Source organism: Orbicella faveolata, unplaced genomic scaffold (genome assembly GCF_042242905.1).
Source record: "Orbicella faveolata isolate gen_17 unplaced genomic scaffold, um_ofav_v1 contig_26, whole genome shotgun sequence".
NCBI classification, from domain to species: Eukaryota; Metazoa; Cnidaria; class Anthozoa; order Scleractinia; family Merulinidae; genus Orbicella; species Orbicella faveolata.
The window spans coordinates 12,736,699-12,753,034 of record NW_028301554.1 but is presented as its reverse complement, the minus strand read 5'-3'; the positions used below and the strand labels follow the sequence as shown (position 1 = coordinate 12,753,034).

At 39.6% G+C, this 16,336-nt stretch overlaps 2 protein-coding genes across 2 annotated transcripts; both read right to left on the bottom strand.

Moving 5' to 3' along the window:
- Positions 1–4,959: 4,959 nt before the first annotated feature.
- On the bottom strand, positions 4,960–8,670 carry LOC110063291 (paired box protein Pax-3-like). Its single transcript, XM_020770259.2, has 4 exons — positions 8,520–8,670; positions 7,162–7,761; positions 6,518–6,738; positions 4,960–5,951 (listed from the first exon to the last, which is right to left on the bottom strand). Exons 1-4 carry the CDS (start codon positions 8,548–8,550, stop codon positions 5,736–5,738), a joined length of 1,068 nt encoding a protein of 355 aa, XP_020625918.2. The 5' UTR covers positions 8,551–8,670; the 3' UTR covers positions 4,960–5,735.
- A 4,102-nt stretch (positions 8,671–12,772) lies between these two features.
- Positions 12,773–14,968, bottom strand: LOC110063237 (paired box protein Pax-3-B-like). Its single transcript, XM_020770196.2, has 4 exons — positions 14,852–14,968; positions 14,002–14,589; positions 13,550–13,800; positions 12,773–13,376 (listed from the first exon to the last, which is right to left on the bottom strand). The coding sequence occupies exons 1-4, from the start codon at positions 14,871–14,873 to the stop codon at positions 13,170–13,172; spliced, it is 1,068 nt and encodes a 355-aa protein (XP_020625855.1). The 5' UTR covers positions 14,874–14,968; the 3' UTR covers positions 12,773–13,169.
- Between the last annotated feature and the right edge of the window lie 1,368 nt (positions 14,969–16,336).

Sequence of the window (16,336 nt, the reverse complement as noted above, 5' to 3'; positions counted from 1 at the left end):
TGCGTAAATAACGTTTCTGTTGTTAATAGGTGCGCAGACAAAAGAAGGCCTCTGTTTTGCGAGTATTGCCAACCTGTTCACAAATGTGATGATGGTGTGAGATAAAATGTCCCATAACTTGTAAATTGTTAGATTTTCTTTGGACTTTATGACGATTACAGTTATCGTTATGGTTAGCAAAACGGAAAGCCTTACTTTTATTTAACAGACGTAAACTAAAAGTTCGGCTGGGGATGGTGACCTCCGGACTGTCGTAAACTTTACCTAATGAAAAGCAGGTAGAGAAGGGAAGACCAAAGAACAACACAGAACATAAAACTGAGATCACGACAGCATTAGTGGGAATATTTCATTCTTGGTAAGCTTAATAATAGTAAGTGTTTTGAATCAGTGCTTGCTCTGGTGCAAGGTAAGTAAATTACGGAGGAATAAATAATTTTGAAACCTTAAGAGATATAATGTCTATATATGAGGGTCTCTATGGGGTTAACTGTTACGCGTATGATGATGGTTTTCTTGGTATCGTAACCGTATAAACGTCAAAATATTAACTGACTAACGAGAAAAAAAGATTGATTTTTTTAGCGTATGCAGCTGCAGTACGTAAGGCCTAAAGGGTGCAGACTTTCTAGGAGAATAACGCCATTTTTGAGATAAAAACTAAATTTCAGATAACTTTGACCTCGTTTAACACTTCTGGAAACGCTCTGTTACCATCATTTTTCGTCTTTTGCGTGTGTTGGAGATTGCATTACTTGTTTATTTCGTGACATGATCCGAGCCTGCGCTCTGCCTGCGGTTTACTTTTGCAGACCTTACAGATAAAACATGGCAGCCATTGGTGCTGTCATTACTTTTTACAGGAGTTCACAAGTAATTGAACGTTGTTGACGCCACTTAAACGGGCCTTTCTGTTCAGAATGCTTGTATGGCTATAAATACCTGGTCATAAATCAAGGTCTTGAAAATTGCTTATGGGAGCAATTGTGAAATACAGTGAACAAAATTGATCATTTTCAAAATCCATAATCTTTTGCTGTTTACTAAGTTTCTTTTTTCTAACAGTTTACTGACTAAATGGCTTTTATTTAGCTGTTTACTGACTACGGCTATACCCCATTGAGACCCTCATATATAGACACTTGCTTGATGCAAGGCTGTGCATGCAGATGTCCGCACCATTGCTATTTTATCCTTGAGTCAATGAAAAGCCATTCAGAACAAAATTAAAATAAACAAATATACATAAATTAGCATAATACAAATAATTTCAATTATCAATTTTCGGTTGAACTTCAGTTATATGTAACCCTTTCAGCTCCTTTTGACAGGAACTTTTTGAAACTTTAACATTTCCCTAGGTATAGGCGTCATTGGCAAAGAAAGAACAATAAGTAAAGCTACTAAATTTGCTTTCTCCACTGTCTGAAACTCTTGACCCAAATCCCAATATTAGCCACCGCGCCCTTTGCAAGTCGGGAGAACACGAAACGACATTAAATTTACATTTTTTCTGCTATCAGTCATCGAACGTATTCGACGTTCATAATACGCATTTTACCAGGAGACATATTTTTTCCCACCAGAAAGAAGTTGATTTCAGTATCTATGCCATCGAGAGCAAGGACAAGCCAGTTAAAAAGGGACGTTTTCCACAGTAAAGAGGGTTTTTGGTACTTTTCAGTAGTTTTCACCTCGGACCATTTCAACGACTAGTGGTTTTCTTGCCTTATACCGTAGTGGAGGATAAAAAACGCCGGAAGCAGTCTTTCAGATCTTAGGAACGGAATATCGTTTACAGCGCCCCCATACCTTAAAAGATTTTTTTAAAAAAGGAATGTTGAACAAGATTTTGGCCGGAATGGGTGGTTATATTTCATTGTTGAGAAGAACTTCTCTGAAAGTCTGTAGGTGCTGTGATCGAACGGTCAAAGTAAGCTTTCAAGTAATGGACATTTTCAGGAAGAAAACCAGTAAATCTCAGTCCAAGAATCTAGGGAATCAAAACATGTATCTTCAGATCCCACCTTTCCTCGATCGTGCCCAGGCCCCGCACCTGGGTAGAAGGACAGATGGCTCTGGCACGAAAATGGGCCCTGCTTTTTCTAGAGTTATAAATAGACTGTACCACGCTGCCGCCGATCCTTTTGGTTTACCAGCTGTCTGACCTCCAGTAATGATTCAATTTAGTGCCTTCGTTCCAGTAGGGTATCGAGTCTAGTAATGGCTCCCTCTTGAGAGCCATTTTTTTAAAAATAAGCGCCCTTATTCCGACCTGCGCCCTCTTCCAGTAAGCACACCCATTGTAAAAGTTACATGTCAATTCAAGACATTGACGTACATGTAGGACCCAGTGGACTGATCTGCTTTCTCGTCTGAACGTAATGTTGAGCATATTGGCCGTTTTCACTGTAAAAGAGCGGCGATGTTTTTAGACGAACAAGTCGTCTTCTCAGACGGCGTGACGAACACGATTTTGGAGGTAATAGTCCTAAGGCTTTGTCCGTGGATTTGTCTATAAACGCGATTCTCGGAGGCCCTGTTTTTCGTCTAGTAGCGAGAGTCGTCCAAAAGCCGACTTAAATTCACTAAATGATCGTTTCTCGGTAGAGTGGGGCTAGGGAAAGGGGCGTTGATTTGTTGTACACCGCGAAAGCAACCGGCTATTGTTTCACCCAAAGGTGGGTGAAACAGGAGCCGAAAAAGGCGGATGCTCCCGCAGGCTGTTTGTGGTTGCAACCACGAGGGCTGCTCGTAACAGTGTCAAAGAAGGAAAAAAAAAAAAACCAGTCATGGTGGCTTTCCATTTAAATCATTACAACGATTAGTGGTTTTCTTGTAGCGTCTACATGCTCAAGTATAGTGTGATAGTGAAATAAAGGTTCGACTAGTTAACTCTGTTGTAAGTGTCAGTCCTCGTTGAGATGGCGTGGCCATTTTTTACAGGCAGGGCAGAATGCGGGGTAACCAGACTGAGGTTGTTTCCAGGGCTTCTTGCATTTCAAGCTCGTCTGTAAGTTGACTTATCCGTCTATTTATTCGAAGAATTGTCTGTCCAGATGATTTGTCTGTTATTTAGGGCACGTGTGAAAACAGCCATTAACTTGAAATAAACCAGGGAATAGTGTTATGCCTATAACCTACTATTCTTACTGTGAGTCTACAGTCCTTGAGTTACACAACCTGTTGTTGTGCTGCATCCTATGCTAAAAGTCAAGAAGAAATAATTGCCCAGTCGCTAGTAATCGCCCCTCGGCAATAGCCACCTTGACGCAAATCAACACACGAGGTGCTAAATATAACAGTGCTTAGCTCTTGTGGTCTATTTTGGACACGTGTACGCCGGACTTAAAACACCTCTCAAAATATTTTGAATTTCATTCGTGCACTAGTCCCGCAAAACAAAAGATTTGTTACGTAATCAGATCGGATGAAAGGGACGCTTTTCACGGACGAACAATTCCACGTGTTGTCGAAAAACCGCTTAGCTATAAATAAATCAAATATAGTTACTAGATCGCCTACACTTCTCTCTTGGTTAAAGAAGAGTTGTTTATACAATTGCTCCAAACATGCGTTAAACGATCATACTCCACCACAAGCTGAGAATTACTCGAATAGATTTTAGTAATGGAAGATATCTTACGGTCTATAGACAAGCTAATGAAACGTGGTATTTTCTTTACTAGAAAGGTGTGTTTCTACGCTGGTTTATCTCGAGTTAAAAAAGAGAAGTTTAGCGAAAGTTGATGCGAGATAGCAATATAGGAAGTTGAGTCGAAACAACGAAAATAACGGGTCTGCAATGCAGATCTTTGCGATATTCTTTGTCGCGTGACCGCCATTAAAATGCGTGCGTGTTTTCCGGCCGGAAATTGTCTTTTTGCGTGACTTTAACATAGAATATTTAAATTACACGTGTTAACATTAAATCCTTTACAAACTAGCGTAAACAATAATTTAAGACTTCGTTGTTCCCCAGTGTCAGAAAGACTAAACATATGTACGAAAAACAACACAAAACAATTTTCTTGTGCTAACCAGAACAGTAAACGTGTCTTGCGCCAAGGTTATCACGGTGTAAGCTGACCGCAACTTAATTGTTGACAAGATTATTTTTGGCATTTGCCCAAGTCGCGTGACGCTTTGACGTCGTCGGAATATAACCCGAATTGACCCGACGCTTTGGTAAACACGAGACATTAATATGCTCACGCAAATCGGATGACGTACGTGAGTGTTTTGAACTTGAGATTCTCGGTTTCGAGTTTAATCGCTCGCACGTCATCGAGGTCGTCGTGTGATCGGCAATTAATGGGAAGTCGACCCGAACTGAGTAGAAAGCGATCGGATGACGTTCGAAAGCCATTTTGGTGAGAGCGGAAATCCGAGTTCACTTCAGGACCGACATTGTTACTCACTTACCAAAGAAATATATTGCTTTTATATAGAACCGATGCGTAAAATTCATATTGTTTAAATTTTCTTGACTTTTCATGCATGTATAATTTTGGTTTCAAGAAGCTAGCACGTACGTGTTGCTTTGTCAGCGTTAATCTTCTCAAAATAATAGCATCTTTCAGAAATGATTTACAGCAATGAAGAAAAGATAAAGTTATCGTGGAAAATGGAAAACAGCATGTAAACAGTTGACTCATGAAAGTTTGCCGCCGGCTCCATTGATTATTCGCCAGGGGGCAAACAAAATTGCAACAGAACGGTTGAAGCCATAATGTTTTTTTTTTTTTTAATATTAAAAATAAAAAAAAAGAGAGAGAAGAAAAGAAACCTAAGCATTGAGCGAATAAGTAAACAAAATATAACAATTAAAGGGTAAAAGTTGATAGCTGTAGAGGCAGTGGCTGCAGTACATGTTATGCCGCACAACAAAATATGACTTGGTGGTATTACTAACACTGCTAAGTCAGCAGTTCGTCTTAACAGTAGAGGAGACTGAGATCTAATCAAGACAAAATATTTTATTTCAGTTCTATCTGCTTGGTAACATTTCACCGACATAAGAACAGTGATTGTAAAACTTTTCAAAACGTGAATCATCGATGTGAGCTTTCCTCTTGTTAAGTTTTTCGATTTTATTTAATTTAACAGTGTAGTTATATCTTAATGACTTGCTAAAAACTACCATTTGCTTTAGGTTTATTTTAGACCCTTATATGCAGCCAGTCCCATAATTTACTTTGTAGCTATCGTCCTGTCCAGCAGTACTTTATTTACGTTTCATCTTTAGTTGAATCCGTCTGGTCAACAGTATTACACCAAAGAGGCTTACCAAACTTACACAAACTACCGCACACGGTTGTGATGAATTTGAATTTTCCATGTTATTTACCGACTAAGCCAAGTAAGGTTTTGTTATTGAAGATAATACGTAATGGTATTTACTTTATGATACTGCTTTTCTCGTGAGTAACTAAGCTTCTCATCTCCGTTATCAGTACGGAACACCTCTTCTTAAAATGAAGTTGTAAATTAGGTTGCGAGTATCAATTCGGATTACAAAGGAAACATGGAAGATTCAAATTCGTGGTCTTTCTTTGTTTGTCGTATGATGTACACAGAAATCAGTAATAAGATCTAAAAGCAGACCTAATTTGACTCTGATGGTCCTGAAATTTTAACCAGCGCAGATTAAGCAATTTTACCTTTTCCGATTCCTTACAATTTATTTACACACTGAAAATGCTGAGCGAAATTTTGTTTTCTGTGTTGTTTTGTTAACTACTGTCATAACCTGGTCTAAAGCACAGGTACGCATAAGCTGGATGGTAGGGTGCATATCGTATCACAGGAACAGGCGTGTACGAGGGGTAGAATATACGACTTCTGTTGCTCGAGTCATCGGATTCTACCGCTCTGTCTTGGTCACTGTTTGTGTCCTCCATCTTTTGGTTTGTTCTTTTTCCTTTTGATCGACGATTGGAAAACCAGACCTGAGAAAAACGACAATAAGTATTTGTCAGAACTGTATCTGTATCAGTCTGCTGTGGTTCCCATACAACCGGCTTATACATGGGGTCTTGGTAGCGAGCAAAACCTTCTTTTTAGAGTTCCTCTCATTAACACACGGTATAAATTATTTCAATCTACGGGGGAGAGTTGGACAATCAGTGTAACCCATTCTCTGAGGTTCAATTAACGAGATACCCTGTTGATATGGAGTTTCGGAAGTTTTTTTGTCGGAAATCGATCAGACTAACTTGCATGCCGATGGGCGGACATATACGGTACATTTTGTTTTTGAAATGAGAAAACAATTATCTTTCTGAAGTCTGGAAAAATAACCTTTTAGTCTGTGGATTTGATCCTGATGTTTTATAAAAAGAAACACTCGTGTCGAGGTGAATTCACGTGCTAAGCACATGTTTTACAAGTTTAATCGTGATTCTACCTCGTAAGTCTATAGATGAAATGAAGCTCCTGGGTAATACTTTATGTCCTGAGCTAGCCCGCAGCTGTTAGGACCGGGTCACGAGAAAGGTTTGCAGACGAAACTCACCTGAATTCTCGATTCACTGATGTCCAATCTTTCTCCAAGTTCCTCGCGAGTCAGCACATCCGGGTATTGTGTTTTCTCGAAGGCTTTCTCCAGTTCTCGAATTTGATGTGGAGTGAACTTTGTTCGATTTCGTCTTCTGTAGTGTCTCAGCTTTTGCATCCCACTTGTAATGGAGGCAATGTCGCTGGCACTTACTGCAGCTGGTGACGAGGAAGTCGATTCTGCAAACGATCAACAGAACATTGTAACAAACATAAATACAGCATGAGCCGGGTCCCTGGATAACCAGGTGACTCCCAATAAAACAACTTAACTCCTCAAGATAAGTTTAGTATAGAGAGCAGCGACTGTTGCTCAGTTATGACAGCAATTCAGTTCATTTTAAAATCTGAATAGCGAAAAGCTTCTGTGGTTTCAACACTCTGCCATAAGACAAGAGAGTGATTACAGACCGTCCTCTTTGGCATCTAGGTCATCCTTAAATTCACTTTATGGGTTTGAGCGACTTATTAATACCTTCAGGTTTAAGTTTTCTTGCACTGTGACACCGATATAATAGTTTGAAGTAGTCTTTCGTATCACATTTCCGTCGCCAGGCAAGGTGCTCAACAACCTTATGTTTTCATTTAAAGATCCTGTCTTACCCGGCTCTTCTTGAGAGGAAGATGACGCGGAAGGACTCAAGCTGACAGTTCTTGTCTCCTCGTTGATACTGAGGATATTAGCAATGGAGAATGATCTTCTCTTGGGTCTAGGCTTGGGTTTTCCAGCATCCCCACTGTTTGTGCTCGAAGTATCACCCTCACTCTCTGCGTCACTGTTTTCTCCCTCAGACTTTTCCATATAGTCACTTCCAGTTGACTTGACCCTTCTTAGCATCCTGCTGATGACAGTTAAGGGTGGCAGACTTTCCTTAGTGCAATAACCGTCAGCCATTAGCTTTTCTTTGACTTCCCAGGAGAAGATTCCAGGCGTTGCGCGGCGATACTCCTCAATTTTGTTCTTCACTTCCGAGCTCACATCTCTCGATGTCTTCCTCTGCGCGCGGCCGGGTTCAAACGATCCAGTGTCGTTGTATTTGGAAAGCAGCTTACTGATGCAGCCATGTGAAACTTTCAGTTGCCGGCTGATATCACATGGGCGGATTCCAAGTTCAGCCATTTCGATGATTCGTTGACGAACGGAGTTTGGAAGTGGTTTGCCATTTACAAAAACTCCACCTAGCTGGTTGAACTTCCCGTGACCTACAATAGTTTAAAAAATAGTTTAGTTGCAGATACATCCATTGTACCGCAAGCCTGACTAATTTTCATTAACGAGTTGGCCACCGACACTTCTTCGCAATAATAATTCCGATTAGATAGCCATAGGCGGCTGTGGCGCCATTATTACCTCATATCCTCAGTCTAACTTGGAAAATTAAACAGAGATATCCCGAAGAAAGCTTTATTTAGAAGGTATACCTGGGCAGTTATTCAAGCAGTCACTTCTCATTAGATTCGAAACCTCCTCTGGCTGCTAAAAAAACACACCGAGGAGAGTGTTTGTGGTTCTCCTGTCACGACACGAGGCACTGAATACACTGAAAGCTTTTTATTCCTGTCTGCCGCTGCAGAAATAAACTAAAGCAAACGAAAGACTCTTTAGATATAGTTGGCCCCTGAAGACGTTAAGGGCAACTTTGCCACAGCGTTTAAGGCAAACATCACAAATATGTCTTTGGTTGTTCCTGTTTTGTTTTGCTAATCATTATCATTATCTCCATCCGTTTTCACGTTATACCTTATGGAAGTTATAATTCGCAGCAACACTTTGTTACTCGCACTCTTGGTTAATCGATTCCTGGTCACTGTTTTAGATCTGACTAACCAGTTTAGCGTGCTTCAAAGCAGCGATGAATTAGTTCTAGTCGGTAACAGATTTTTGGATGGCCGGTCTTCGATGCAAATCATTAGTTACTGACACAGCAAAACCTGATATAAATAAAATTTTTAAAACGTGCCTGCTGTAGAGTTGATATCCGTGAATTCCATTATGCCTTTCCCTGGCTGCCAATTTTCAAATCCAGTTCCCAAAATCGTAGATAATGAAGCGTTATTATAGTTTTGCTCTCCGCTTAGCTTACCACGATACCGCGTTTTTCGAATTACTCAATGTGTGACCGAAGCTGGGTAAGTTATAAGATATAATGTGGGCGGGAGAACGTTTGACGTCATTGGTCATAACAAAGACAAGTGCTGCTTTCCTAGTACGTGATCGTGAATAAATCGTCTGTACGGGCTGTTTACATTTAGATTCTATTTCCGCTGTAAATTCGCAACTTTGTATGTTGTCCATTGAGAAAAATGGATCACAATAAGAGGATGACAATTGTTTATGTCTGTTTTTATCACAGTTAAGTGAAATTGGAGGGATGCAAAGCGAGGCTAGCAAGTCTTTCAGCTTCTACTTAAATGAACACAACTTAACCACGCTCTTGGACACGGAAATCGTTCATTTGGTACAAACGCAGAAAATAATTCTAGAAATCTATGCATTTTCCTGAAGAACACATGTAAGAGGCCTTAATTTATCGTGGGCGTTCATGTTCTCGCTTTGTTAACCGGTTAAAGCTAGACGTAAAATATGTCTATTTTATCTAGTTTTCCGCAAATGGAATTATACAGGACTATTTATAAATTTATTGCGAACTTACTCGACAATTAATGCACCTGTGTGACTGTAATGATTAGTATTTTAGTCGGAGGCAACTTTTAGACAACCAATCAGGTAAAAAAAATATTTGAAATTTAAAAAAGTTTAGCAGGCATTTCATTTGGGCAGGAAAGCTCTCCTGCCTTCTTTGTCCGTCAACGGAAATAAACGTGCCAACTGAACAAGATTATATTTTTTGCCTAAGTTTTAAATAGCTGTCTGTTGTTCGTTTTAGCGTGCCTCAAGCGCGACCGCTCGAATGATTTTGTTTTGACGGCCACGTCAGTTGGTCTGGTGGCCCTTTGTGTTGTCTCTGTAATTGGATACCATTTGCTGTTCACGTGCGACTGATATAGCGTGACGTCTGACGGAACGCCCAAGGGCAATACAAAGTTAGCGAGATAGCATGCATATTTTATCTGGGTGGGTGGGTTCTTAGGTCACGCGAAACTTCCGGTGCAAAGAAAGAAATATTCAGCAGTCCTTTGCCGTTGTATTGCGAAACAACAAAGGCCAAAACAAATCAATACAACGAATCGCGCTTATTTTTCTTCCTTTCAAAGTGTGGAAATGAAAGCTTTCTTCAATCGCAAACACTAGATTACTATGTATATGGAGTGCCAAAAAACTTGTTGTCGGAGGAAAAATAATCGCGGAAAAAGAAAACAGTAACAATTTCTGTTAGTTTCGCGAAATAACCGATACCAACGAGAAAACAACTTCTAACTAAAAAATTATATTTTCCCAAAACGGAAGTCCTCACCACAGCATAGCGTTCAAAATAACAATAATAAAATAATAATGAAGACAGGAAGTTTAAGGAGCATATTTCGCAACACCGTTCACCACAGGTCTCGATGCCTACTGCCAAGCATGACTTCCTGTATAAAGATGGATATACGTAACGTCAGTTCAAGTTGATTTTGAACGCCCACGTATCTGTCCGGTTTCACGTGTAGAACAGCTAAAGTAATCTTAAATATATAGCCAACTCACGAAAAAATAAAATACTCCTGTAGAAGTGAAAAAGGCTGGTTTGAGGTAATTATTGGAATGCTTTATACGTAGGTGATGTCCGTTCTTTCGTTTTCAACAGCGACGGGAATGAGACAGGTGCACTCAGTATGTAAACATTAGAGACAGGAAGTTAATGGTAACTGAAGTAATTGCGAAACGCGCTGACAAGTTCACGGTCAAGCATAAGACCACTAAGATCGTAAAAATCTCTCTAAATATTGGCTCAGCACTGTCACGCCGCTAAACTGCGCGTGATCTACAAGCCTTATGCCGGTGTGGTTTTATGTCTTGTCTGGGCTCCTGGTCTTGTTTTTGTATTATTATTATTATTATTATTATTATTATTACTATTATTATTGTTGTTTTGTTTCGTTGTGTATGTGTGTGGGTTTTTTTATTTATTAATTCATTAATTCATTTATTTATTTATTTATTTATTTATTTACTTTACTTTTTATTTTTAGGGGGGGTGGGGGGGGCCTTGTGTGTGCGGGTTTTTTATTTTTGGGGGAGCTTACAACGCTAAATTATCCGATAATTTCAATTTTCATTAAATATATTACTTGTCCCCCGCGTGTAGGTGTAGAACCCATTAGATCTTGTGTTACATTAACAAAGGACTCTACATGCAAGTTCTGCTCACCCGAGCTCATCACGGCACCTGTCGTATGAGCGACTTTGCACGGTTAAGGAATATACATTAAATGATTACATTATCTTGCGTAGTTCTAATGGGGTTTAAAACCAATAACTCTTTTTTGGTTCCAGCTTTTTGAACGTGAAACATAAATTGGATCCGGTTCCTTGCTATCTAGTTAAAATTCACCGTATTTTATTTTTAAGGTTCCGCTGTTTGCGTCTGTATTAATCAAACAGAAATTCAGAAGAGTGTTCATTATGAGCTGTATCAGACTCCGGGCTGTCAAATATCCCTCGTCCACAGTCGAGATCTTGTCACAGGGCGGATCTAAAAAGCTGAAAAGTTTTCTCAAGAAAAGTTTTGCTCACTAATCACCGTTAGTCAGTCCTGGCTATAAAACTTCTCTTCTCGACCGATTTTATCACATGACGATGTTATCAGATGTTCTTTGTAACTCGTAAACCAATGTGCGCGCGTGTACTGAAATGGTAAGCTCCATCACGACCCCAAATCGTTTCTTTTTACACCAAGTCAGTGAAAATTACAATACATACAGTGGAGTTGGACTGATCCGGCATCCAGTCAATATTTTTAACATTCAACAGTTTAAGAATGGTTATGTGAAACTTTGATATTAGTACTTTCCTGAGAAAAACTCATAAATGATGAAAAAGCTGATTCTTAACTGTTTTCATTTACACGGATTATCTATTAAGTTTCCTTTTCTTTTTTTCTTTCTCTTTTGTGATGTTTCATGGTCCCGGTTTGTTGTACTGATGGGAACTCATGCTGGGCCGTAACTTACCAAACTATGTGCCAGATGTCACGTACGTTATTTATCATTATCAAGTTAATTAAGTTTTAAATGAACTCTCGTTGCGGGAGAAACTATTCTGCCTTTCGGTACATTGGGTCATATTGTCCACATTCTTGCTTTTCTTACAGCAGAACAATATTGAAAGCAGCTTTGTTACCATCAATATCATAATTAGTAACTCACGTTTCACTGAGTTTGTTTCATATTTAATTTATTCAAGCTCAATAACATCTTGTGTGCGACGACGAACATATTGGGCCGCATTCTCTGCTGTAAGTGAGTCCCTTAAACTTTGTTTGAACAAATTTTTGATCTTTTTTGTTTGCCAACCTCCAAAACATTGAGTTCTAGGAGTTCCTCCACGTTCACCTTTTAGAAACCAAATACATATATACTGAGTTAATGAAATGCATTCCAAAGTGTTCAAAGTCTGAAAGTGCACAGTCCCAGCCTCAGGAATTTCTCATTTTTAACTGTGGCTCTTTAGAGCGTCTTTAGAACTCTCAGGTGTTTTCTGTGGCTTCACACTCTATCTAGCCTTCGAAGCAAACGTTCTCGTACGTTTAGCCGCACCAATAATCGTCAGGATTGATTCAGTGTTTTAAAAGAGAAAGGATTTTTTTTTAGACGCCAGTAAGTGTTCGGTGTAATCATATCAAGTAAATCACTTGTCATTAAGGATATAATAGCCCTAATCAGTGTCAATAACGCTGCGGTTCAAGTAGTTCCAAGAATACCGTTTGGGTCAGAACTCATTAGTCGCCTTTTTCTCCGTCAGACATACAAGCGGACCATTTTGTAACCTTTCCTTATTTAAGTAGTACCTAGTTCTAGCTTTTCGATCCCAGGGCGTTATGTCCCAGATTCAGTTGGAAAGTTTAGCCTTAATTTATTGTTACACTTATTGCTTTAGGTGATATCTTTCATTGATATCACCGGAGGGTCAAACGGTGCCTGTTCATTTATCATAAATGAGAAGTACGTTTACACGAAGAAAGTCCTAGCTTCTGAAGTGTGTGGCTCCTGCATTGATTGTTCAATCAGTGTTAAACCTCATGCTAGAGTTACGCAATGACAGAGTACAGGATACAAAAGGGTGAAGATCTTTTTTTATTATTATTTTTCGCTATATGCACATGGTGAGTGATCAAGTGATATAGAAAACCGTTGATAGAAAATTACCATAATAATGACATGGTATTAATAAACATGTCAGACGGTACATGTCAACAATACACGTCAAACATCTAGAATTTTACGACTCAGTGAATTCGTCTTGAACTTGATAAGGCAAAAAGTCTGAAAAACGGATTAAAACGAATAGAATACAGAGTTTGAAAACTCCATCGTTTTCATGTAAGATGGCAGAACTGTACAATTACGGTATGTTAGTCATTGCTCAGCAAAAGTTAAATTGTAGCAAAACTGAGTCAATGTTTCTTTGCCCATGGTGGCCGGTGGCTATTGAAATTCGTTTCCAGTTATTATAGTGTCATCATCTGAATAGGTCTGAAGTGCATGTAGGGAAAAACACGAGCAGCTGGGTATGGAGCGTAGCGTATGACAGGTACCACTGGATATGAAGGGTAGAAGATACGAGTCTTAGTTGATTCAGGACTGTTGTCTTCGTCAGCTTCTGGTTTGTGGAATTTCCTGCTTTTCGATTTGGAACGGTGGTTTGAAAACCAGACCTATAGAAAGAAAAATAGGGAGCTTATTAGTTCTTGTTTCTTGGCAGTATATGTGCGATGTCTTTCCATAAACTGTAATTGTCTTAAACGTCACTATATGATTGTGAGATGATTGCATTTGTGAACATTTCCCGTACATTGCTTTGAAAAAAAAAATGCCCAACCATGCTTACCTGAATCTTGGATTCGCTGATATGAAGTCGCTCTGCAAGTTCTTCTCGTGTTAGAGCATCAGGATATTGCGTTTTCTCAAAGGCTTTCTCTAGTTCTTCGACTTGTTCAACTGTAAACTTGGTTCTGTTCCTTCGCTGATACAATCTTACATTATGGCGGCTGCTGTTGTTGATGCTGCTGCTGTTGTTGCAATTGATGACCGCTGGGCTTGGCAAGTCTCTTAGTACCGCAGAATGGCTAACAGTAGATCCTGGTGAATGAAACACAAAATAATTTTGTAAATTAATGTACCACCAAAATGTGAAATTTTATTGAGTAATTTTCTATTTGATTAGCTTTGGGTACAGCCGGAGTACAAGAATTGAACATCCATCCATCTGTGCAAACTGCTCTGAGTCTATGATATTTCTGACCTAGAGCCGAAAAATAAAACATAGTGTGAGCTGCTTACCTAGGTCAATGACTTTGCTTGGAGTCAATTCACTGGTATCCATCTTTTCCTTATCAGCCCTTTCCTCTTTTGTTTCCCATTTATCTTCAGCTTTGAGGATGTTGTCGATAGAGAAAGGAGTAAAACCTTTGTGTGGTGCATTCTCTTTAGAGCTGTCCATCCCCACTTCACTGGCACTAACCGATGATCTTTCATATTCACTGCCGGTTGATCTCGCTCGTCGCAGTAACCTGCTAATTACAGTTAAGGGTGGCAGACTTTCCTTAGTGCAATAACCGTCAGCCACAAGCTTTTCTTTGACTTCCCAGGAGAAGATATCTGGTGTTGTGTGGCTGTACTCCTCAATTTTGTTCTTCACTTCCGAGCTCACATCTCTCGATGTCTTTCTCTTGGCGCGGCCGGGTTCAAACGAACCAGTGTCGTTGTATTTGGAAAGCAGCTTACTAATGCAGCCATGTGAAACTTTCAGTTGCCGACTGATATCACATGGACGGATTCCAAGTTCAGCCATTTCGATGATTCGTTGACGAACGGAGTTTGGAAGCGGTTTCCCATTTACGAACACTCCACCTAACTGGTTTAGCTTGCCTAAGGAAGGAAAAAACAAACATTGTTCAATGGTTAAACTACGCTATCGGCTAGGTGTGATATACTAGGAAATAAAGACATAAATGTTTGTTTTGATCGCCTCATATATTTGTTCTTTCTTAACCATACTTAAGTGGCTCATGTCTGCAATTGTACCGTCGCATGAGCAACTGAATTGTGTCGTGACATTCTTAAAACGGAATCAAGCTAAACCCTGTTCCGCATAGCTTATGAGAAACTTAAATATTTGCGCCATATCTACCTGATTTAAAAACTTCCTCCATCTTTGGCTAGAGAATTTTCAGACTTTGATGCGCCTCTGGCTCTTGTTGGTGTGCTCTTGATTTGTTTTGGTTTGTCCGCGGCGATGGTGCGCCGCTAATATAGGATATCGTGTCTAGGCGGGATATCTTTGACGTCAAAGCACTTCTATTTTAAGAGCGCTGTTTCTAAACATAGTCTAGAGGAAACAATAGAAAATCACGTTCATAAATCTAATTAGTCTTTTGTTAATAGAGTTATGCTCAGTTGACCTTTACATGACGTGTTTCGTGCACTTTCGCGTGACGAGCTCTGGGTGTAGTCGTTAACGCTTTATGCGCACACGTGACGATCATTTCTCGTATCGTGGGAAAGTTTTCTGGAAGCGATATTGATACATTCGGATCAAACGCTCTTTACACCCCTTCCTGTTATTAAACACAAAATCCTGTGTTCGTCTCGTCCGTAGAAGTAAGAGCAAGTAAGAGTTTCTATGAGTAACGTTCAAACTGTGGCAATTTAACAACCTTCCGTTCTAAGGAACAATATGTTTTGATATGACAGTATCGCACAAAGCCAGATCCTTTTTCTCTTTTGCTCTTTAGTAGATTTGAGTTATTTTTCGTCTTCGAATTCCTTTTATTTTGGCTGTAAAACATGCCAGACTGATTTCAAAATAAGATTATAGCTGGCCTTGTTGATTAGTAGAACATGTGACACATAACAATGGAGCGGACATCCGGATAACGTGGGAGATAAAAACACTTAAAAACCAATTCAGGCGAAATAAAAACAAAATCCTTGAACGTAATGTTGATCATGTGTACGTCCAAAACTCACAATAACAAATAAGTACTATTTGAAGGGCTTTTTTATTCCAAGGTGTGATGACAACAAAACGAGCGTAGTGTCTGAATTTACGCAACCGCACACCCTAAAAAACAAATCAGTGACATGTTACTGACTTCGCCAATCCGAGAAAGTTTACGGTAGTTTTCACGGTGTATCATGTTTGTCTGTGTAATTGTATTTCCCGCACATGGCCGCCGTAACTTTAGACGATGCTCTTTATATCAATTTAATCTAGCTTAATCTGCAGTGTCTTAAAGTTACTGACATAATAGTTTGTCTGTGAAATTGCATCCTCTCAATTGCAGAAAGGCACAAAGTGTTTTTCTTCCTTATTGTTCGTCTGGCGGGGAACTGCTTTCACTTTATGAATAGCACAGCACTGATGTGAGGCCCCCTTCTTTTCTTTCCAAAAAGTAAACAAACGTAGTGGTGGTGTCTCAGCAGCGAGAGCGGGGCGAATTGCTGTAGGTTACAGCCAGTAGCGACCTGTGCAAAAACATCTGTTGCATCTTGTTGTCTGACCGTGGTCGGCCAGAATTAAGTTATCCTTGACACTTTTTCTATACTTGCCGGTTTTGCTGGTTTTTCAGTCCTCATTAATCTTTTTTTAGAGCTTTGAACATTTGAATTAGAC